Source organism: Pelmatolapia mariae, linkage group LG20, assembly GCF_036321145.2.
Source record: "Pelmatolapia mariae isolate MD_Pm_ZW linkage group LG20, Pm_UMD_F_2, whole genome shotgun sequence".
Classification (NCBI taxonomy): Eukaryota; Metazoa; Chordata; class Actinopteri; order Cichliformes; family Cichlidae; genus Pelmatolapia; species Pelmatolapia mariae.
In genome coordinates this window covers 29149707-29174107 of record NC_086244.1, presented here as the reverse complement: position 1 = coordinate 29174107, position 24401 = coordinate 29149707, and the positions used below count along the sequence as shown (strand labels likewise).

The 24401-nt window shown below is 43.5% G+C and overlaps 1 protein-coding gene across 7 annotated transcripts in view; it reads right to left on the bottom strand.

Annotated features, from left to right (window-relative positions):
- Positions 1-236: 236 nt before the first annotated feature.
- casz1 (castor zinc finger 1) overlaps positions 237-24401 on the bottom strand; it is a 169480-nt gene continuing 145315 nt past the window's right edge. For 4 of the 7 annotated variants that reach the window (XM_065469673.1, XM_065469674.1, XM_063464903.1 and 1 more), the window contains 15 exons: positions 23005-23101; positions 20455-20619; positions 18684-18856; positions 17435-18303; positions 14130-14262; positions 13631-13694; positions 12442-12605; positions 11961-12083; positions 11553-11873; positions 11250-11448; positions 10267-10438; positions 8529-8677; positions 7037-7274; positions 5879-6250; positions 237-5089 (listed from right to left, as the gene is read on the bottom strand). In XM_065469673.1, coding sequence (XP_065325745.1) covers positions 3804-5089; positions 5879-6250; positions 7037-7274; positions 8529-8677; positions 10267-10438; positions 11250-11448; positions 11553-11873; positions 11961-12083; positions 12442-12605; positions 13631-13694; positions 14130-14262; positions 17435-18303; positions 18684-18856; positions 20455-20619; positions 23005-23101 — 4525 coding nt within the window. In that variant the 3' untranslated portion in view covers positions 237-3803. The remainder of the gene's footprint in view (positions 5090-5878; positions 6251-7036; positions 7275-8528; positions 8678-10266; positions 10439-11249; positions 11449-11552; positions 11874-11960; positions 12084-12441; positions 12606-13630; positions 13695-14129; positions 14263-17434; positions 18304-18683; positions 18857-20454; positions 20620-23004; positions 23102-24401) is intronic. The other 3 variants (XM_063464902.1, XM_063464904.1, XM_063464905.1) reach the window with 3 other exon arrangements.

Below are 24401 nucleotides of genomic sequence, written 5' to 3'. Positions count from 1 at the left end.
TAGCGCTGAGGGCAACAAATTCAAGTAGAGACTTTTTAAAAAATTGCTTCATTGTCTACTTTTCATATAAAACGTCTCATAAATCGAGCCAAATTGAATGCTAACGGGAGATGGCTTTTAGTCCAAAAGTGCAATATATTTTACAAAGTCTAAATTGTTGCTCTGTTTATCCACTACTCTGCAGTAAGAAGGCTGCTTTCATATTACATTTTTCCAGCAGTGGAAATACATCTCTGTTTACCCCCCCCCCCCACACACACACATTTTTTATACCATCCTTTTTACTCTGTTAATTAAAACAGTAAAACGATCTGTCGTTTCAGCAGCAGCCTATGCAGGATTTGGAGGTCGTTTCCGTCTGGTTTTTGTGTAATATAATTTTCATGTTTATTCTTTTTTTTTTCTTTTTTTTCCTGGTAGATTATATACAGGATACCAGCTGGCAGACAGATGGTGATGCCTTTACCCGTGCTTTTTTTTCTCTTTTTTTATTAAAAAAAAAAACACATCACAAGGAAGAGAAGGAGGAAGGACAGGAACAGCTGTAGACGAGGGGACAGACAGAGTCAGCACACTGGCCACTGGGTGACATGAAATATTGGGAGGAGACACCAGCACATGGCTTAAAGAGAGAAAAAAAAAAGTAATAATAATAAATGTGCCCTGTTACCAGTGAGCAAGACACAGAGAGCCATCTTGTTAGCAGTAGCAGACCTCTAAATCTCAGTAATGGTCCTCGCTCTGATCCTGTTCTCACACCAGAATGTGAAAAATGAACAACCCCGACAACAAATATTGTTGATTCCTCTACCTGCATGAATGCAGATGGGTTTTTTTTTGTCTTTTTATGTGTGTGTTTGTGTGTTTTCATCTATTTTGGTGAAAAAAAAGTTGAGTTTATAGAGGAACAAGCAGGAAAATGAGGTTATGGATTGAACTGCAGGTTTGAGTAGGTGGGACAGAACAGCCACGGCTTATCAGTCTCTCTCAGTAGGACACACACACACACACACACACACACACTTCAGTAGTATCACTGACACAGAGGGGAAAAAAGGAGTGCTGCTTTTGCCCTGCTGTTGTCCAGCAGCAGCAGTTTTCCCTCTACATGTGACTAAAAGCGACCTCAGGCTGAAGCATTACCGATCATGCGTCATAATAATTGCAGCGTCTTTATTTTCTTACTTTTTTTTTCTTTTTTAACAAAATTTCACACCCACACACACACCTGCACACACACTAAACTGAATTCAAGTACACAACATCTCCCAGCCCCTGCAGTTATCTCAGCAAATGAAGAGAAAACAAAACAAACGTAGCAAATGCCTCTGCTCTGCAACAGAGTCCCGGGAGACAGTTCAGTCTGCGCCCACAGCAAAGTAAATACAAACCAAGATTTTCAGTTAATGAGAGGGATTGGGGGGGTGGGTGGGGGTGGGTGTGTTTGTGTGTGTGTGTGTGAGCAGGGGGGGGAGATCATGCACAGAAAAATGACAATGAATCAAATGAATCAATAAATAAGAGAGAAACATCCATGAATGAATTCAAATCAGTGTATTTTTAGTTTGAGAGAAAAGAAATAAAATATACGGCAAGTAACGGCATCCCGCCGCCGCTATAATATGAACAACTTCTAATTAAGAGAGGTCACGCACACAAGCAAACTATGATGAGGCTATTTGAATTTTTAACTTTTTATTATTCATTTCTCCTTTTTTACCGTTTTCTTTTTAAAGGAAGCTGTTCATCAAAGAGCATTTTGTTCATATATAGTCATTTTTTACAGAGGAAAATACTGTACAACCTTATTTTTTCTTCTTCTTCTTCTTCTCAAAACAATATCTGGAGGAATATCATCTACACACATTATTTATCCCTATATTGTGATCATTTATATCCAATGCTAAGCTCAGGAGATAATTCATGATCAGTGTGTCCACTCCTCAGTCGTACATATTCGCTCAATAAAAACCAGAGGGTGGTTTAGACAGGTTTATAATTTAGTACTACAGTAAGTGAGCATTGCTATGAACTCCTTAAGAATTAATTGAAATCACAGTCCGTATTAGTGTTTCATACAGGAGCGCCGTGTTCCCGACGCACCGCGTTTCCTTCCTTTTTTTATGTTGTCGTTGTTTTTCTTCCTTTTTTTTTAAAATTGTTGTACTGTCCAATCACAGAAGAAGCAAAAAATAAAAACCAATCTTTAAATAAACCACAGAACAACAGTTCTTTGTCACACTAACATCTATTTGTGCATCAAAGCAAAAAAAAAAAAAAAAAAGTGAACTAAAACAACATCTTTAAAGCAAATTCCCTGTTAAAAGATATATATCATTCTTTTTTTTCCTTTTTTTTCATTCCCCAGACGGTAAAAATGAACCTAAAAAGTGCAATAACACTCTAAAAATTTCTCATTTGGAAGGTCACATAAATATTAAATAAAAACCATTACAACAGGAGCTCAACCACAGCCATAGTGAATGGAAAACAAAAATGCAGTTTTTTTTTTCGTCTTTTTTTTTGTGAGACATTTTCGGTCTGTACAGTTTCAACATAAAACACACTCCCTGACACTTCCTCTATATCCCACCCCCACCCCTACCCCAACCCCTCCTGCTGCTGCATCTGAGTGACTCATCGTTTCCTCTGGTCAGTCTTGAAGCCCCCACCCGCCCCTCCAACAACCAAACATCCCCCGCGTGACTTGCCGGGCGTTAATCAAGACCTCTCCGGCTTACAGATCGATATGCTTCTGACTATAACAACACAACAAAAAGGACAATTTTTTTTAATGCAAAGATGCAAATGGTAACAAAAATATTTTTTTTTAAATATACTTATGACTTATCTAAGTATATCTTATCATCATGGTCAGCTAATAGAAAAGTGCACTACCCACGCACAAACTTGATTCCTCCACATTGGGGCTAAAAATTACAAAGGGTTAAGCTTGGAGTCGGTGCTAGTTGAAAACACTTCTAGCAGAATGTCAGAGAGAACTGTCGAGGTTGGCGGCTTGAAAGGACGCCTGACTGCAGCTGAGACCGACCGAACAGCTACTGGTCGAGTCCACGTATCATTGAGAACAAAGGAGAAAAAACAATACCAAAGAGATGGGAACAAGCAAAATGTAACCCCTTTCTCTCAGTGTCTAATATTAATAATAATAATAATAATAATTAATAATAAAATAATACAGAAAAAAGATCAAACGTTTGAAACACATCCTTTTCCCTTAGTGATTCATGTCCCTTTTTCTATGTATCCACGGCTCTGCAGTTCATGTCGCCTGTGCCAGCAATTTCCTTTGTATATTATCTTTCACACACACGCACGCACGCACACACACACTTACATATATAGTTATATAGAGAGATTTGTTTTTGTTTTTCTAACGTGTTTTTTTTTTCTTTTTTGTCCACACACAAAAAAAGTGAAAAAATGAAAATAAATTAAAGTCAAACATGCACGCACACAAAAAGACTGATGTGTAGTAAAATGCTTTACATTGCTGTCCCATGTGTGAAACAGGGCCCTAACTCTGTGTGTCTCCATTCGTAATCTTTTTTTTCCTTTAATGCATAATTGAATTAATAATGTTGGTCATCTTGTAAACATCATAATAAATCGTTTCGGGCCATCATTCTCGTCACGCTCTCGTTGTTTTTTGTCGTCGTCCGAAGTCTCTCGACATGATAAATGAGGCCACTTTCATTTTTCGTTTATTCATAGTACACAGAATTTTTCTGCAGTTCTTAAACTCAGTTTGTTTTTTTGTGTGTTTTTTTTGTTTTTGTTTTTTATGGGTCAGCATCTTCTTGCTTTTCCAGTTGGGAAGCATCGGTGTGGTTAACGGAAGCATCGAAACTCTGGCCATTGTCTTTTTCGCCGTCAGGCTCCGCCATCGAATCATCGTTTGAGTCAGTGTTGAGATCATCCTCTGCCTCCTCTTCCTCCTCATCCTCCTCCTCTTCTTCTTCGTCCTCTTCCTCCGCCTGCACCTCCTCCTCTGGTGACATGTCATCTTCGGCCTCCCCGGATGTTCCCGTGGTGTCGTCCTGAGCTGCCGGCAGGCCCAGCTGGGTTGAGAGGTTGTGGGCTGATCGCGCTGCGTTGTGGTGGATCTTCTTGCTGAGGTCCAGGGAATCGCTGAGGCCCAGACCGGCGGCGTTCTTCAGGAAAAACAGTGAGCTGCTGGTGTCTGTGCCCAGGTTGAGGGAGCTGTCTAAGTTGATGGAGGATGGCGGGTATGAGTGGTTATAGTCAGAAGCAATGCCGCCTGAATGGTAGATCATGGAGGGAGTACTGGTGATGATGTTGTGGGACAAACCGTGGAGGCCACCGGGTGAGGAAGTAGACAGACCCATGGAGGATGGAGGGACTGCCGCCACATTTCCTCCCAGGTGGTGCGTCGCTTCCTGCTTCGGCGACACAGACGGAATCTCGCCTCGCTCCTGCTTCTCGTGCTTTCTCTTGTGGGAATCCATCTGGGACATGCCAACCACTGTGTGCTTACACTCGGGGAAGGTGCAGTGGAAGTGTGAGCACTTGAGCTTATACTTGCAGTCAGGAACCTCGCAGTCCGCGCTGGAGCTGAACTGGCAGAAGCCAGCAGCGCTGATCACGTCTTGCTTGCCGTGGTGCTTGCGGTGGGCCGTCACCTTGGTGCTGTCGGTGCAGCGGAAGCCACAGCGCAGACAGTGGAAGTGGGTGCTGTTGCCTGAAAACTGGCAGTCAGGAAAGTTGCAGCTGAGCGAAGACTTGAAGCGCTTGAAGTCGTCCAGGACCAGGTTGTCTACGCGGTCGTGGTGCTGGGCGTGCTTGTACATGTGGGTGCGGCCGCAGAACTTGTAGCCACAGTTCTCACGAGTGCAGTGGTAGTGGGTGACCTTTAGAGAAAACTGGCAGCTGGAGTCCTTGCAGTTCTCGTAGAGGTCGTAGCGCCGGAATCCGTCCAGCATCATCCCCTCGTCCAGCATCTTACGTGACGATGCGGTCTTTCGGCGCTTGCCAAACGGGGACATGTCCTCGATGATCCAGAAGCGCTTCTTTGCACCAGTGGCCGTGGGAATGGAGATGGTGTTGCCTAAAAACAAGAGATAAGGACATTAACAAAAATAATCCTAAAAAAAATAATAAAGTCCACAGACTTACAAACAAGTGACTGTCCTGGTTAAAACCCTAATGTCCGACCCCGCTCAGCCAGAAGTTGTTCACAGCTGAGTAAGCACAGCTAGCCACTATTTTTTTAATCCCTAATTTCCAGAATGATTAAAGAAGGAGGAGGGGGGGGGATGATAGATTGACTGTAAGACATGACACTTTTACAGGGTGTCTCGGGCCTCCAAAGAGAGGCGGAGCTGGGAGTTTTAACCAACCCTCTTATCTCCATGTTTGTTTTATGAGGGGCACCCACCTTTTTGCAACACCCTGGGGTCACTGCTAATGATGTGCTCCCTGTTCTGCAAGACAGGAAGCGGTGGGCCTCGATAAAACTTGGGGCAAGATTAAATAAGAGCTTGCTGATGCAGCCTTGTTAATGGAAGCTAAACAGGGCCCAGGGTTCACAGAACAGGTGCCAAATTTACTGCTGTCTCTCGCTAAATCCTAGTGATACTAAAAGGGAAATTACGCACAAAGGTGCAAGTCAAGTGATTACAGACATTTTTTTTCCTGTTACTGTACCCACACAGTAAGCATGCAAGTTTCAGCATTTCAACACAAATGTTCTCTTTTTTGCATGCTTTCTTTTTTTTCAGTCTTTTTATAACAACAGTGCAGAGTGAGAAAGGCTGGATCACACAGTTAAATGCTGCACAGGACTCAGTAATTGAGAATGACAGCTGCAGTGTTGGTTTGCGCCGGGGATAAGTACCTGCAGCATCCTGCACTATAGGGACGTCATTTTTAACCGGAGACGGAGTGGCAATGATGGGGCTGAAAGCTGGTGTGTTGGTTGGCATGACAACACTCCGAGTGGCTCCCAGAGAGGCGCTGAGCAGAGAGTATGACAGACAGGATGGAGAGAGGAGGTATGGGAGTGAGGGGAGAGGGGGTCGGAGGAGAGCAGGAGAGAGGGATGGGGCCTGGGACTGCAGGCCAGGCTGAAGAGCGGAAGGAGGAGGAGGAAGAGGAGGTGGCGGTGGTGGTGGTGGAGGAGGAGGAGAGAAGGAAGGAGGTGCATTCTGGGTAGCGCTAGTGTCAGCAGGGGTGGTAGGAGCAGAAGTGGTGGTGGGGCAGCCTTGTCCTGGAGAGACAGGTTGACCAGAGAGGGTGAAGGACAGGCAAGAGGGAGAAAACACACACAGACGGGAACAAAGACAAACACGGGGTCCAAATCGCACACACACACACACACAGACACACACGCACACACAGAGGGATGGGAGGCAAAAAGGGAAAGATAAAAGATAAGAGAATGATACAAAATGAGGCCCATTCAAGACAAAGTAACCCAGCCAAAACAACAACGATGAGAGTAGTGGATATTTCTGGCAACACATGGAGAAATGTGAAAATCAGAGACAGGCTAAGATTTAGGAAAAAATATAGAGGAGAACCCGTTTATTCAATAAGTTTGAGGAAAAAGAGGCTGTTTCTCATTTCCTTTCTCCCAAAACTCCAACCACTAAAAGTGCTAAAGTAGACATAAAGCCACAGGGATGATCTCTGGCCAGAGGAAAATGTAATAAGCTACATACAGTGCAATATCTCAAACCACTGATGTACAAAATGGAGGTTTTATGAGGATGACCGGGCAAACTGGAAACTGTCTTGTCCACAGCTCCCAACATAAGAATATAGCATTGTCATCAACCACATATATTATAACTAATGTGTCTATTGATTGCAAGTCAGAGTTGTGATTGGAGGATGCATGAGATGACGAGTTGCTGGCTTTCTGGGTGACGTGTGGGCTGAGTGAAACGTGATGTTCAAGGAGTAGAAAACCTTTGTGGACAACACATGTGGACTAAACTGTGCTAAAGGCCTTACATGCTGACGTGTCAGAGTCTGAGTCACGTGGGCTTACCTGCCGGAGAGCTGTCGTTGCCCACAGGTGTGCTGGTGCAGCTTCGGTCCTGGTTGGAGGATTCGGAGGAGAGGCCCAAGGGGCTGCCTCCTCCACCCATGTAGTCCATGTAGTCATCATTCTCATCCGTGATGTTGGAGAAGTTGGAGCTGATGCCAGGCTGGGTCGTTATGGACCCGTGCACCATACCCGATGCCTGCTGCTGCATCTCATCCGCCCTGCGGCCGAGTGACATCATCTAGAAAACAAAACAAAACAAAACAAAAAAAAGCTTAAAAAAAAGATCACACAAAGACTTACGAAACAAACATCTTGGGTTATAAAGAGTCATCAACGCAGGTGTTGGCGCTTGGCATCCAACCAAGCATTTCAAGACGTCAGAAGTATTTTTTGAAAGAACGAACTTCATACTTTTGTCATTATATGAAGAACAAAACAAAAAAAACAGCCTAAACAGAACTAGAAAATCCACATTTATATCCACAAAGGCTCCATCCCGCACCTACTGCAGAGGTTAACTGAGGAAATTGCGTGTAAAAGAAACTTCATCAAAAGAATGCCATGAGTGATTTGTTATTGACTGGTATGACAGGATATGAGCGGTACTCTCTTTTTTACAGAACATCACGTCTTTGTTAGTCTTTCCTTGAATATGACTCAGAAAAAGGAAACGGAATGTTAAAAAAGAAATAGATATACAACGAAAAAACCCCGACTAAACCAGGTACACAAGTTACAAAGACGCCGTAACCACCAGTACGCTAACAGCTGTTGTTATTCGTGACCTTAAAAAGAACGAAAGAAAGACAAAATCGAAACGAGAAAGGACTTCCGCTGCTTAACATTTGTTTTTACACTTCTTTAACTATTATTTTCCACCTTTTTCTCTTCATTTTATGATATTGGGAGATTTTAAGAGCAGTCCTTAATGGACGGGGAGCTTTTTTTCATTTTCTTACAGCAAAAACCACAAACAATGGTGTGTTTGTGAGAACATAAAATTTAGATGAAAAACACAGACACACAGACAGACAGATGCTTTATCAATCCCATGAGGGAAATTAGCAGAATAATAAAAGCAGAACTGCAGATCAGCAGAACAACAAAGTGAATATGGGAGGAAAAAAAGATCTGTGCCGTATATATCTGAATGTATAGTGAAAAAAGAAAGACCGATATAATAATATGCCCAGTTGGTAGTGCAATGCCGTGTTTAGGTAAGAGAAGTGAGCTGATATGCAGTGTTATTAAAAAAAATAAATAGAAATGAGTTTCCCAAATGCTAAACAACAATATGTAGTAGAGTAGTAGTAGAGTAGTTAAGGGAAAGTCTATTCACTATTTAATCTCCCAGGAAAAGGGTGTGTGCTTTGTTAAAATATGTTTGAGTAAACTATTCAATACAGGCTTCAGACCGTTGAGATGTTTAGCCTGTATTTTTATAATACCGCTTTTCAAAATGTATCACATGTCGCCGTTGGCGTGCTTGTACCTGGGATGGGACTCTGTCAAAGTTCTTCCCCAGCATCCGTCTCATGTGCTTGCGTGCGTGTGAGGTCATCTGGTGTTTGAGGAGGAAGGAGAACTGGCAACCCTCGCGGATGCAGTGGAAGTGGCTGTTGACTTGGTTATACTTACAACCTGCAGGATAAAAAAGAATAAAGTAAGAGCTTAATTTATCTTTGGCTCCCAGTGCGGCGTCCAAAAAAAGGCTCCCCGCGCCACACGCAATATTATAAGTGTGACGGCGTCGCGATACATCAAACACCAAGTGAAATATTTTTAGTTTTTTTTTTAAATTTCATGATATAGCTGTGACAAAAGAGGGATCGGGTTTCAAAGTGTTTCGGAGTGTACATGTAGGAGGAATATTAGATCACTCGGGTGTCATACTGAGCAAGTCAAGGCTTCTGTGCACTAAACCTGTGGAGCTCTTTTATTACACTGACATGCTTTATTCAATTAGGAATTTACATAAATAAATTCTCATTTTCTGTGGGCCAATAATGCACACACCCCTGCAAACCAAAGTAAATATACAATTATTCCCATATTAAATTCATTTTTCAAAGTATCTCCATTGTCATTTTTTCCCCTTTTGTTCTCCGCTGTGGTGTTGTCTGTTCTATATTCTTCTGCTCTTTTCCAGTGTTTTAACCCGTCTAGCTCTAATTGCTTTATGATTTCAAATTAAATGAATGTGCCGTTTTGTGCCTGTTAATCAAATACCATTATATAAAAGCAGGCAGAAATAATTGAAAGAGTAACATGCTGGGCAGGTGCTAGCATGTCAGTAACCATGGCACCCACTTTAAGAGAAAAAAAAACATGTCTGTGTCATCAAATAGCTTTTGCACACACAACGCTTTAAACACGCAAAGTTGAGCAAATAACAGTAACCCCCCGTGACACGGTAGGGCCTTTTGTGAGACAGAAACCAGGTAACATCAGCAGCGGTGCTCAGTTTAATGTTGCTGCCATGGATACTGGCAACCCATCAATTCTTTATAACTGGAGAGCTAGCAGTGGTAATCCTTTCTGTTTTTTTCCCCCTCCAGCCCAAACAATACACTTGGCAGATCAGGCTGGGGACAAAAAACAGCTGTTTAGGGCCTGGTTTTGTTTGCTTTGTTTCTGCGTTCTGAAAAGCTTGTGTAACCGCCTGAAAAAAACAGATCACTTTTAATTCATTTCTGTGTGATGGCAGCGGTGGCTGTGAGGCGCAGCTTCACAACACAAACAGGCTAAACCAGACAAGCCAGATAATTAACAAACACAAACCTAATTGCTCATTTCTGACAGGGGCAAAAGAAAGAAGAAAACAACCTGGATGTGATTGCCCTCTTTGACATTATTGCTCATATAGCACGGGCAAGGCTACCTCTGGGACTCGAGGTGCCATTGTGAATATGCAAAATGCGCCAACAAAAACCTACGAGGCAGACTTGTTTCATGCTTCTTAAACCACTCGCAATGCATGACACCGTGTTTGCCAACACTGGTCTCTCTCCCTTTGTAAACATGGGGAATATCCTCTTGCAACAGACAACACAAATTAGTCTACATCTTTCTCAACGTAACACCTTTAATCCTCACATCTCTCCTGGCAAAGTATTTTTTAAAAGCCGCTCAGGTTGACACAGCTTGATGCGAGGCAAAGACAGAGACAGCGAGACACAAAACTTTTACAGGATCAGAAGTTTTTTTCTTTTCCAGTGTTTTTTCCTTACCCAGCCTCCCGCACTCCTCCCTCTTGGTGAAATATTTGAAGCCATTAGCGGCGCGACGCTCTGCCTTCTCATGCTTCTTGATGTGCCACGGCAGCTTGGTGGTGATGTTAGTGACAAAGAAGCAGCCAGGCCGCAGACAGTGATAGTGGCCCCTCATTCTGAACTCGCAGTGCTGCAGTGGAGACACATAATTTCCAATTTCATGACTCAAATGTTGTGAATGTTTGAAAGCCAGAGGAGCTGATTAATTTTTATTTGATCCTTCTTTGTGTGCAAAGTTTAAGCGAACGCTACACACAGTTCCTTCCCAAAAAAGAAGAAGAAAAAAAACATAATCAACACCTCGCAGTCTTTTCCTCTCCGGTTGTTTGGTACAATTACTTTGCTTTTCCAGGCATCCCACAAACACCCCTCCGCTCTAACATGTCTGTACACCACCATCTGTTTGCAAGACCCAGATCCCAAAGGACCGGGCCAAATAAGATCTTCTCAGTTCAGGAGATGCAGACTAAAGGGGGGGGGGGGGAAGGAGAAGGGGAGGGGGCTTTTTGTGAGAGGGGTGATTTTCGACACTTTAATGAATTCATTTAAACGGTTTTCCAAATACGGGCTCATGAGAGCAGGCAGGGGCTGCCATTTAGGTTTCATTTGCGAAGCATTCCCCTGATTTTTGCCCTATTCCAGACAGCCTTGTTTACTGTGCAAGTGACAATGATTTATTGGGTAATATCAGCTAAATTGGCCTTTTCTGAGAGGAGAATGCGGCAGTCAAAATGACATCATTGACATATAAACAGGCATTACTGGGGTGAGTCGACTGTCTTTCTCAGCAGAGATGGAAGACGGCAAGCAGTGGTTGTGAAAGCCTTGAGTCAAATAACCTCAAATACTGGTCTAATAGATAGCATACTTCATGCTTAGAAACCTCTGGGAGATGACAGTAGGTGATTCAGCTCCTGGCTGAGTTATCAAGCCACACTCACCTGGTTGGGACAGAGACACTGAAGAGAGTAGTAGGAAAACTGGTCGCGGACGTTGACCAGGTTGTTGTTCGGGTTGATGTGGTCCAAGCAATGGGATTCTGCCTTTCCAGAGGTCTTGCACACATACTTGCAATTTCCAAACAAGCAGTGGAAGTGGAACTTATTGGAGTATTTACAGTCAGTAGCCAAACAAGGATCACTGCATGGGGAGGAAAAAAACAGAGAAGATATCGTTTAATCAACTTGTGCAAAGTGAGAAGAAAAGCAAGGCGCTGTGTACAAAACCCAGAGGTTTCCACATACTTTTCTTGGAACTGCAGGAAACCAGGTTTGACTTGTGGCTTAGCATTCTCCAGAGAGGTTGTGGCTAGAGGGGAACTGGATGGCAGGTTGGGCATTGATGCTGGCATCTGAGGGATGCTGCCCGTCAGCTGCTTCCAGGCCAGCAGGGAGGGGGGAGGAGAGCTGTATCCGCCAGAGGAGGAGAGGTGTGCAACATCCATGGAGGGGTTGTTGGCCATAGAGACGGGGGCAACGGGCTGCAGCTGGGTGCCCTCACCGGAGTCCTTGCCCTCACCGAACGAAGGCTCTGACTTCACTTTCAAGGTGGCTCGGAGGTGGAAGCTGAAAAACAAGATGGAAGCTCTTTTTATACCGATCGATAAAAGCCAAAAACTAAAATGCAGAGAGCGAGGGTAGCGTGACACTCACTTAGCATGTTTTATAGCCCCATCCACAGTGCTGAAGAGGGCACCGCAGTCCTCTACCAAGCAGTGAAAGTGAACTTTGTGAAGGAAGTCGCACTGAGCTTCACAGAAGTCATCCGTGTCAAACCTTAACAGAGACAGATAAGAAAGACTGTAAATTTACTGCTGTTTAAGGAAAACGCAACCTATGAGGACACCTGGCTCAACTCTTCACCTGACAGTAAATGTCTGCGGTCCGTCATACTGTAACCAGCGCACTGTCATTTCCAATTCCTGCAAGAATGTGTTCTCTATTTTTTTTTTCTTGGGGGGGGGGGGGGGGGGGTTTCCACTGATACAGTATGTGAGGAATAGTATTTACAGGAAAGACCTTCCAAGGACGTGCGCTACTTTTTAACACTCTGACTGTTTTCTCACTCTCATAATGAATCCAGTGTCTCTACGCGCTTCCTGTGTATGTGTGTTGTTGTTGTTGTTTTTTATACCTGCGGAGGTATGTCCTCCAGATCTCGGTGGCTTTTTCTGCCAGGGGCCTCTTCAGCACTTTACTGAGATACTGTGCTGCCTCCGAGGTGTCACCACCCTCACCTGCCTCTAGCTCTGTCTTCAGGTTCATTGCATTGAAGAGGGCAGGGTTCACCTGTGACATCTACAAAAAAAACCAGCACAAAAACCACCAGACGCTGGGTTAGCTGGGCACTTTCGTATGTTAGTGAGAGTATGAGAATGCTTTTTCTTTCTCTCTCTCTCTCACACACACACACACACACATACACACACACACGAACACATGCATGGTTTGGCGAAGCTAAAAAGGGCAGCCAGATTTACAAACATCCGGGCTTTTGCTTGAGTGCAGGCCAAGCGTGTTTGCCAAGCATCCTCTGGGAGCTACTGTTAACCCTTTATGTAATGTGGTGGCTTGCAGCAAACCAACAAAAAGCTGACATGACAACAGTTCAGTTGCTAGACAGCAGCTCGTCTATTCACGACGACTGCAAGTGTGAAGGTAAGGTGTCCTCGAGAAAGGTTAAAACCACGACGTGAACTTAGGTGCACGGAGGCGGGGAAGCTTGCGGGGGAGTAAGGAGTGGAGAAAGTCATGATCAGTTGGAGAGAGTAAATAAATGGTGGCTGATCTGCCATTACATCATCAACATGATGGAAACCACCTGGCATATTTGTACGAGTCAGATAAGATATATGACTAAGACAATGTCCATTTTAATCTTCACAAAAAAACCATACAGATTTAAATTTCCATACGCTAACATTTAGACTTGTTAAAAAATGAGGGCAGCGCCTTCCTGCTTTTCTTTTTTTTTTTTTTCCTGCGCTGACTTTTTAATCAAATAATTTATAAACCCTATGAATAAATGTAGAGTGAGGCAGGGGGAAGAAAACGTATAAAGGAGGAGGAAAAATTGGACGGCGAGTTCAAAACAGCTCATCAAAAAACAAACATCTCTATATATCTGGCATGGCACCCAGCTACTGCTTCATTGTATTAATTTGTGAGAGGTGCAGCGAAAATTACACTCTATGAAAAATGGCTGGAAAATTTAAATGATACAAACTCATCTTATTAGCCGTGAAACATTAAAAAACAAACAGGCCCCTTCGTGTCCCGCTAATTTGTCTTGGGATGAAAGGCGTTTGATGGATGGATCTTACCTTATTCATAAGCGAGGATAAAAGAGATGTATTCCCTGGTACAGGGTGTCCGTTTGATTCATTACTGGAACAAGGAAAATGAACAATGTTTAGTCAAGATTTGCATGAGAACAGTAAATATTACTATTTATCACGCAAGGTGTGCCTGTATAATGAAGAAGAAAAATGCTGTCTTCTTAAGAAATAAGATCTGGTGTGGGTTGGAGGGAAGATTGGAGTTGAAGGTTTATGTAAACATCCCTCTCACTCACACGAAAAATAAATAAATGGAGAAATATGTGAAGGATTTTCTAATTGTATGCACATTTGTATAAATTAAATATTTTGTATATAACCAGTGCTGCCAAACTAGTAGACATCATCTATCATTCAGAGAAGCCGGATGTTCTTGTTGATTTTTTGTGCAGTTTTATTTTGCCAATAATAAGGCTGAATTGGTTAAAGAAACACTAATTAACCATCCTTCACTTTGAATTAACCCTCAGTTTACCATCTGTACCTCTGTTCTTTCTTGCTCAGGTCCAGGCTGTGCTCCTGTGTGGAGTCTTGGGAAGCCCCGGAGTTGGCGTCCACTGGCTCCTGCTTCACTTGAACCAGATTGAACTGGCTGGCTGATGCCGGCTGCCCATTCCCTGAGGATCAAGTCAGAGATGCAGATGAGAGAAGAGACAACAAAGTTATTGTTGGTCAGCATTATTACTCTATGACAAGATCCAATCTGACTCCTGTCCTGGCCCGAAAAGAATACTCCGAGTGATAATTATTGCGAAATTATGTCAGGCCGTCAAGCCTTTTAAATGGTGATTGAGAGGCGGGAGATATGGGGGAAAAAGACTCCTTTTTCTGCAGCACTTGTCACAACTCATTTGCCAGGCTGCCTCTTAACTGGTCATTAAGTGAGATGCTAATGCTGAGGGAAAGTGGCAGTCTCAGATTGGCCACCCCCTCCCTTCCCACCTTCCCAGGCTCCTTGTTGGCCTGACAACGGGCGGCAGCCAATGCCACTGAGCGTACCCACAAGGAACACGGGTGCTATGTCGGTCAGATTGGAGCTGACAGCCAATCAGATTGGTTCAAATAGCGTGACCCCTCGATCACATTCGCCTCCAAATAGGTATTCAGTGAATGCTGTGAGTGAGGACAGGAGCGCTGAATTGAAATAAATAAACACCAGGGGATGACCTGAGGTAAAAACGCTGACAGGAAGGTGAATTCTGGCCCCCCCTTTCCCAATCCCGCGGGATTGAAATATTAATTTATCCCGGGGCTATACAGGGAAAGCAGAGCTTTTGGTTGACAATAAGTGGTCGTTTATTTTAAAATATATATGTGAGCGGGAGGGGGTGGGAGCCCCAGCGTAGCCTCTGAGACACTAAAACTGGAGTGCACCAGCAGCCACGATTGGTTTGGTGAGAAATCTGTTGTTTAAAAATTAGGGCTGGTGTTGAGGGATTGTGACAGGCAAGGTCATGGGCAACCAAGTGTGTGCCCTTGGCCCTGAGCCTGATGGGGATCCTCTCCTTTTACTTGCTACAGAGAAAACAAGACCAGCCAACGTAAGAGGGGAAACCAACCAGAGTTCCCTCCCCGCCCACACCACCACCTCCCTCCGCTACAAGATGACCCAGAGACATATCAGGCAGAATACAAGTGGAAAAGCCAGTCTTGGGCCTTGTCAGCTGAAAGCTGGGAGATGGGGAAGTGTCAGTGTCAGTTCAGTTTGACAATGGCTGAGGTTGGAGGGGCTGGGGGTGGGGCATGGGTGGGGTTAAAGGAAAACAGTAGTCAAACAATTTTGCGGCTGGTTTGAGGTCACTGAATGCTTACCAAGTCTCTGTCCAGCTTTCCTTCCCCCCCCCAACTTGATCGGAGTATACCCAAAATTAACTAGCCAGACAAATCCTGCCTTGTCATTGACAATTAAATCATCTCTCAGACAAAATGAGAGCACATTAGAGCAGCCACTCATTACATGATCCACACATGATCGCCACGCTGAGTAAAGTATATTTTTAATACAATCAGAAGATAAGCTGACTGCTCAAGGTAGATCACAGTACAAAACAATCTCACTGCAATGCACATCGTGATTGTTTTAAATTTATTTATTTTTTTGCATGCACTTTGCGAGCAGAGAGAGAACAAATGAGTTTGACTCAAAGCAGCTTCTTTCTGGAAATTATCCAGGAATAATGTACCACCATGTAATTACTCCGGATAAGATACAGAGCTTGTGAAAGATCATTTGTACTGTGTGTCTAATTAGTAAACCCTTCAGATGCTTGAATCTCTGGGAAAAACACTTAGGGGTAAATTAGAGCGGAACATTAATGAAAAAAAAAAGAAAAAAGAAAAGAAAAGCTGAGAAAATACTGAAGGCAGAAACAGGAAAAATGCACAATTCACCGCAAAAGAGGCGAAGTTTCACAACCCGAAGAAAAAATAAACACTGAGAAAAATAGCCACAAACACAGTGACTTTTCTCACACCTTTTTGACAGAGAAGCACAAACCACTTCCTCCTCATTTTAGCCCCAAATGTCCTGTTCACACATTTTATGAAGCAAATATGAGAAACAAAACCACACAGCAACCCCCCCATCCTGTGTCTGCGCTAAAACTTTTATGAAAATGTGCGCGATTAAAATAGGAGAGCTTATTTAAAATAACTTGTTTTTCAGTAAAGAGATCTACGCTGTAACTAAGTGAGCCATTGAGAGGGGTGGTGATGGCACCATCTGTGGAGGCCCAGACTACCTGCTGGAAGCCCAGAGGTGGAGCTCAGTCTGACAGCCCGGGCTCAGCTCGGCTCCTCGGAGCAGCTGCCCCAGCTCTCTCCCAGGGCCTGTCCTGCTCCAGGAGTACCACCAGGAATTGTAATCCTTCCCAGTCCCAACATCCGGAGCAGTCCCATTTACAATCCGTACCCCACCTGCTCAGGCTGAGCGCAGGAGGATGCACTGCAACTGAATGCGAGACCATGCGCTTGCAGTGCATTATCAATTGAAGACTTTAACTTCATTTTCATTCAGAGGCTTTGTTTAGAGCAATGTGATAAACATAGACAAGCCAATTACCTCTGAAATTTATGGGTGACATGTTTTTGTGGAAACAGAAGGTTTCCAGAAATTCAAAAAGTGTGCGTCGTTGCCGATGACTGCATCTGTGACTGAGTTCTTGTATCGCTGAAAAAAAAAGAAAAAAGAAAAGCCTGTTTCTTAGCTCTGCTGCATTGAGTCATTTCTGCCTGAGTGATTTCTGTTTTTTCTTTTTATCAGTTTTCATAGAGGATACGAAAAAAAATTTATTTTTTTTTGTTCTCGCAATTTCTGAACTTAATTTCATTCCACCTCCATTTGCTTGGAACGGGCGCAGACAGAGATAAGAGACCAATGATGAGGAAACATGTTCAACACAACCCCCAGGAGCCCCCACTCTGAACATCATAAGAGACTTTTACAGGCTCTACTCTCCCCTGTCAGCGCATTTATCTCCAAATGGATTGTGGGTATCTAACAAACGATCAACACAATAACAAGCCGAGAGCAGAGGACCATGCCTCCAGAATGTCCCTTTAAGCCTGAAAGCAGTGGTTTTCTGCCCTTCTCACCGCTCTAGGCTAGTTAGAGAGATGACCTCTGAGTGCTCTCTCTTTGCTCTGTCCACAAAGAGCGAAAAAGCATGCAGCTTATCATAAACATGTGGATTTAGATGTAGCTCTAAAGTTTTCTTTTGAATTTTTTATATTCACATTATATTATCCATCATTAATATATGAGATAAACTTGGCTGTTCACTCACTGACCTGTGTCTGGGCTGCTGGATGGTTTGAGTGCAGCAGCCGCCAGTCTGGCCATCATGGGTGAAATCAGACCCTTGCTTGCAGAGATCTTCTCCATAATGGAGGAGGTGGCAAAGGAGGTTGGGGTAGATGGCATGGCTCCATCCGCCCCGACTGTGGAGCAGCCTTGGGTCAGTGAGTCGGTGGGCATGGAGTGGGCCCCTGAAGACACAGCGGATATCAGGCCAGCAGCTTGAGGAGGTGGCTGGAGAGGCAGCCTGGACATAAGGGGGAAGAACGGGTTGGAGGTGGCCAAGGCGCTGTTGGAAAGAGCAAGGGCCACCGGTATGTTGCTGGGCAAGGTCTGAGACAGCAGGGTCGACATACGCTGGCCCGCACTGGGCAGCGAGGAAGTCGGCTTGAGGGCGTGGCCCGATGTGGATGAGGAGGAGACAGCAGTGGTGGGCGTGCTCAAGAGGTGTGGTACAGTAGTGGACTGCTGGGTCGTGGGTGAGGCACTCAGGCTGGAGTTCTTGCTGCTAATGGCCGAGAAGTCCATTAGGTCGTCGTTGCTGGATTCCTCGGGCTCATCCTTTGGTGCCAGGAAGGTGGAAGAGAGGCCCATGACACCAGAAGAGCGAATGTGTCTACGTTCGTGCTTGCGCTTGTGGGAGGTCATCTGGCTGGTGGAGGTAAAGGTGAAGCCGCAGCCGGAGCGGATACAATGGAAGTGGTTGGTGGCTTTGCTGTAGACACAGCCCTCGTACTTGCATTCCTCATACTTATAGAACTTCTTGAAGCCATCTTTGGCATAAGCATCGTCCTTGATGTGGTAGCTCTTGTGCTTCTCAATGTCACACTTGTTCTTGAAGGTGAAGGTGCAGCCCGGGCGCCTGAAAAGCAAACGGGATAATGTGATCAGGTGTGGATTCATGGAGGGGATTCACATGATTGAAATACTTTATAGTGAAGTGGAATAATAACTGGTGCGGTTCAGTGACACATCACCACCTCCAACCTGGTGGAGGTTTAAATTCTTGGGAGGTGATGATGAATTAAAAAAAAGTACATTTTTAGAATTATTAATTTTATTTTTTTTATGCAAAGTGCTCTAATGATTTTTTTCACATGCAAGTCACAATGCTATAAAATTTAAGTTGATCCATTTTAATTTATGTATCTTTTTTTTTAAAACAATATTTGCCAAAAGTCGGTTTTAATACAGTAAAAAAAATAAAAAATCTTGAGGAGAAACCACATTAGGTCTATCCACCTGCAGTGGAAGTGTGTCGTCTTCTGCCCGTAGAACTGACATCCGACCGTGCCACAGTCCTCAGTCGCGCGAAACCTCTGGAAGCCATCGTTGATCAGCTGGGCATTCTTTTTATGGAAGTTTTCATGGGTCATGACATCGGAGGTGCTGGTGTACACCTTGCTGCAGCCCACCTGCAAAAGCAGAGTCAGAGCACGCTAATCGAAAACAAGATCTGGGCCCAAAGCATGCATGAGTTTCAGTTTGCAAGAATGGTTTGTAAAATGCTTTAAAAGATCAGATATACTGTACTAGATGTAGAGGAGGGATCTCATTGTGGTTAAGAAAATGCTAGTGGCCTAGAAATGGGTAGAAGAAGGATGTTTTCTCACATTCAAGATTTAATTTGTGGCAACACCAGAGCATTACAAGTTTCATCTCAAACCTGTGAATTGGAAACAATCTTGCCATTGTGACAATTGGAAAGTAAAAAAAAGGAGGTGACTGAAAGAGACAGTGGCCGCAGACGGCTGCTGAAAGTACAGTACCTTCCTGGCAAAGCAGCCTTTTAGAAAATGAAATTCATATTTGGAGAGTAACGGTGAGTCGCCACAAACTTACTGTAACTCTGAGAACAGATTTCAGTAGTGGAGGGGGTAGACAGGAGTAAGATGACTGTCTTCAGTCTTTAGTTTAAAATGCTCTGGTACACATGAGCCCTCAGAGCCAACAAAGGGGGGAAAAAACAGGTAATGTTTGAATTAAAAGCAGCAATTGTATATCATCTGTGGCACTTTTCACCCGCGCAAACCGGGCAACTTCTCCATATTGAGTCAAACAATGAAAAAAATTCCTCTCGGTTCTTTTCCCCCTTAAATCAAGAGAGCCGATGCCAACATCTGCAGGTTCTCAGGGACTGTTAAAACAAGGGCTGAAATGTCCTAATAACAATTACGCTGTTACAGGGGTTTAAAAAAGAATATATCTCAAGCCATCCTGCGCTGCACCGCTGCCCTGCTGGTGAGAAGCTCTCGGCACAATGACACATTGAAAATAAGCAGATGTAGAAAAAAATTAAACAAATCCAGAGGGGGAATAATCTTCAACTGGCTGCTTGGTACTAAAAGATGAAAAATGTATAGTTTATATAAACACCTAACTGAATTTTAGCCATGCCAATTAAGGAGTGAGAGAGTAAAAAGATGGGGAAAGCACAAGCAGCCTCACGTGTATTCACCCTTTTTTTTCAGTTTTCTTTTATTTAGCCGAGGACACGTTTTGCAAACTGCTCTACGAAGACACTCTGGTATAAATGGAAAAAGTGAGTTTCCACTTCACAAATATGTAGGTAAGCCGAGTGACTCTGAAACACCCTGAAGTCGTGCGTCTTGTAAGTGGCCTGATTTTCCAAAGTTGGCCATAATTTATATAGAGTTGCTCATTTTTGCCTGACTTAACCTGTTTTAAACAAAATGATGTCACTGCTCCTAAAAGGCTGTTTAAAGGCACTGGACAGAACCAGTGCTTTTAAACTGTGCCTTTTACACTCTTTATGGACAGCATGTGGTGTCTTTGCAATATAATTTGAATCATGAATTGTAAATTTACCTGCATTTATCTATATTTGGTGTTCTTTAACAGAGTGAGCAGTGGTTGTTTTGCTCTATATGTAATGCTTAAACACGTGGAACCATAATTGCATATTTGTTTCCGTGTTTGTGCATGTGCTTTCGTGGGTTCATTGTGGGTATGTGTGTAGGTGGAAGAGGAGACGCGAGTCTGCGTAGTGTACCTGCATGCAGTGGTAATGGGTGCTTTTTCCATTGAGGTGGCAGCCATGGTAGTAGACGCTGCAGTCGTCCAGAGGGCTGAAGCGCATGAAGCCATGCTGCAAGGAGTTGTCCCTCTTCTTGTGCATGTTGTAGTGCCTGATTACATCCTGCTTACTGGTAAACCTCTGCAAAAAGGGGAGGGGGTGGGGGGGGATGTACGGCAACAGGTTGGTGTTTATTTAAACCAGTCACAGAATCAGCAACAAGTCACTTTATCTCTGTGGAAGCAGCAGCTGCAACATGCAGGAGCCAATTGGCAGTTGGGGAGGGATGTGCGCACGGCAATATAGAGGGACAGGATGTCTTTAAACATGATGCATTCTTTGGTTATTAATTTACTTTGCATATCTCAAAGTTGCGCCCTATCCAAATGCAGCCCTTAAAGGCCCCGGGACTCTCTGAATGCAGATGCTTCCACATGGAACATAAAGTATGTTCCCCATACACTCTTTGTTTCTGTCTTTTGTTTTTTTTTCCCTGCCTTCCAATATTTTTTTTTTAGAAATTAAGATGAATCAATTGACATGCAAGATAACAGTTCTGATGTTTTTGTGTCTGGAAAAATTCTGTTCCATGCAGATGGTTTCTCAGACGTGCACAGGGGAAAACAGAAGACAATAAAAACAAACAAACAAACAAGTGAACCAAAAAACTGTTTCCCTTTCAATTCGCTGAGATATGATTCCATTTTTAATTAAAGCATTAACACTCACTTTTGGTGCAGGTTTCGCCTGTAAATATAAATGAATATGCAAAGACACCCGCCTTGTAAAATTACTAAATAAATAATTTTTTTTTATAAAGGAAAAGGAAAAAATCCCTCTCATACTCAGGAGTCCGGAAGGGGGTAAAACAGAAAAGTCACTCCACGGAGACCTGCAGCAACCAAATCTGCTGTAATTGGGTTTAAGCTGATGTTACAGAAACTGTAACAGGAGAAGCTTAAATCAATGAGACAGTTCTGTCTTCTATCCATATTTATCTCCAGTTGAGGGAAAAACATCAGAAAGAACGACTCTAAAAAGCAACTAATTGCTGTACAAAGTAGGGTAATTGCTTTGTGTCATGTGTTCCACTTGCGCACAAGTAAAAAGCCGAGATCTCACAGCCGTTCATTCCCCTGTTGTTGCTGTGTTTTCCCGCTGCAGATTTCTGACACACCTAAATTAATTTTTTTTTAATCTGGCTGATGATTGTCTCAGATTTTCTCTTTTTGCTAATTTTTTTTTTTTTTTTTTTTTTACAGATCTCAGGCCTGCACTTTTCTGTTATCTAACGATGACAGGTTGAACTGTGGTCATGGTACATTCGATCCATCAAGCCGTCCAAAATAGGCCATGGAGAGAGCTGACTGGGAAAAAGATCTCATTTTCAGTTGAGTGGTGATGAAGGTTGGGAGCCACTTGCTACATTTATTTTAGGATTCCCACTAGTGTGGCAAGATGCACACTCTCTCCCATGTACAAGCCCATGAAAGGAGAATGTTAAGACTCAGCCAATCGCCCAGAGGCTGGCAGTGGGATAATATTCCAGGAGTGTGTGTCATGTAACATTTCATGAGTTATCGCTTTGAAAGGGGGCTGCTCATCACTGCCTGCCTGTTTTTTTCAGTATTGACATCCCGGGAACTGGCTTCCAAAGCATATCTGTGTTTCCATGCGACGCAGTAGCAACAGAGAAATGTGGACCTGACCGTGGAAATTGCCATGATAACCTGAACTAACACTCTAAATAATGACATGAAATGATTTTCCTTTGTATTCCTCCAAGAATGTGTCTCATCAGACTGTGAAGTGGGATTCAAGCAGAAAATGAAAGCTTAGATCTGTAATGCTTTTCACCACATAAACAATATTTATCAAGCTGTAATCTCTCTTGATCGGGAGCAGACTGGAGATTACATCTGAAGATGGCTTAATTCAGAAACTTGTTAAGAAAGGAAGGAAAATACACACAGCTCGAGCTGCGCGTGGATTTTTTTCTACATCTTTTGACAAATCTACCCGTATTTGTCTAACTCTTTTGGGCCATATGCTACAGCAAACACGAGGCCTGTATCGTGATCTGCTTTGTGTTGGTTTTTTTTCTCCTTCCTGTGCCATACATGACACCTCATGGGACCGGGGCAAGATTAATACCGTGAAAGTGGATTAAAGCCAGGCCCCTTACAGTGGCAGTGTCTTCAGAAAAGGAAAAACAAAGAACAAATAGATTTTAAAAAAAGGGGCCATATTTAAGGATACTTACAATTAACCTTTGTAATAAAAGGCCAACTGTGCCCAAAGATGCCTGAAAACTGGATAGATGCAAATACCCACAGGCTGTTTGGTAAACTGGAGACCAGCGTGTCTTTAACCTATCTAAGAGTGCTATGAGTCAGTGCAGTTTACCATCACTAGTTGGTTTCGACCAGTGATGGTGGCCCCGTAAACAAAATGACCTTTTCTAAGCTGTGAATAGCTGTGAATGCTTGAGCAATGTTTAATGTGTATAAGAGATTAGGTACTCACGCTCACCTGGTAGTTACAGTCAGGGTCCATACAGTGATAATGCTCTCTGTACTGGTAGGCACAGTGCACGTGTCCACAGTGTTGACTTCCAGAGAACCTGAAACCAAATTATAGGACACATTTTAAGACCAACACGGAGCAGTGACAACAAAACCTGGGGACACATCAGGAGGAATAAGCTGAAGCTTCCAAAGAGGTCGGTTTAATTAAAAAAAAAAAAAAAGATAGCCAGCGAATCAAGAATAATTAATGAAGAAATGATTATAAAACACCTGAAACAGAACCAAATAAGACAGGCGGTGAAGCTTTCAAAGGCTCATGTCGCAATTTCACCTTCAAGGTAACGCAGCTCAAACCTTCAAACTGACTTCTGCTTGCAACAATTTACCCGTCTGTCACACCAATTTCAGCCAAATTATCTCCATTTATTTCTAAAGCAGCCGTAAGAGACCCTTATTACACCGAAAGCCTTTTCCTTCACAGACATACACACAGCCGCTCAATCACCAAGAGCCCCATGACTACTTTATTTCTCATTGCTGTGAGAAAGCTTGTCAAATCAATGCACAGTTCTTTCGGGTTAACCACACTTTTGCTCTGCAAGGTAAAGGGTCAGGTACCCTGAGGAGCAGGAAAGGCTCTGTCTACTTTGCCCTCTTCAAAACCCTTTCACTTTCTTTTATCTGGAGTGCAGAAACCAGATATTAGTCTGGTTCTACCTTGAAAAAAAGAGAAAAAAAAGGCAGCTACTTGCCACAGTACAGCCACTTTTACGGTGGTGATTATAAGCCTGACGATGATGACTGTTAAAATCCTCCAATTACCAGTGAAAACACACAAATAAACATTTGCGCTGCCTCTGCCAAGAACTCCATCTGTTAGTGCAGAGGAGAGGGGGAAAAGGAGGCTAAGTAATATTTTTTCCATCTCTCTCTCTGTTTTTTCCTTGTTAGGATTATCCCAGAGCTGCATTTACAGATCACTTTGCTGAGTTCATTAAGTTAATTGAACGGCATATCCACTACTGTTTTTAAGTTGGCAGCGCGTGCGTGTGTGTGAGGCTGGAAAACAGTGACGGAGAAAGACAGCGGCTTTTGGAAAGGTCTGATGGCTCTTTTAAAAGAGCTCAAAGCAGAACCAGAAGACAAACTAGGCAACATATGGCCAAACTATAAATGTTTTTCTATACTATATCTTTCACACACACACGCACATGCACGCTCACACCAATGAACACACAAAGCCCCCCCCTCATCCCCCTGAGACTATGGCCCACCCCTCTGCTCAGTGCCCAGCTGTATCACTTTGCCTCTGGACAATTCCCACTTGCCGCGTCAGGGGGCCTAATGGGCCTCTGCTATTCAGCAGCAGATTAAATATTAATATCGCCACGATAC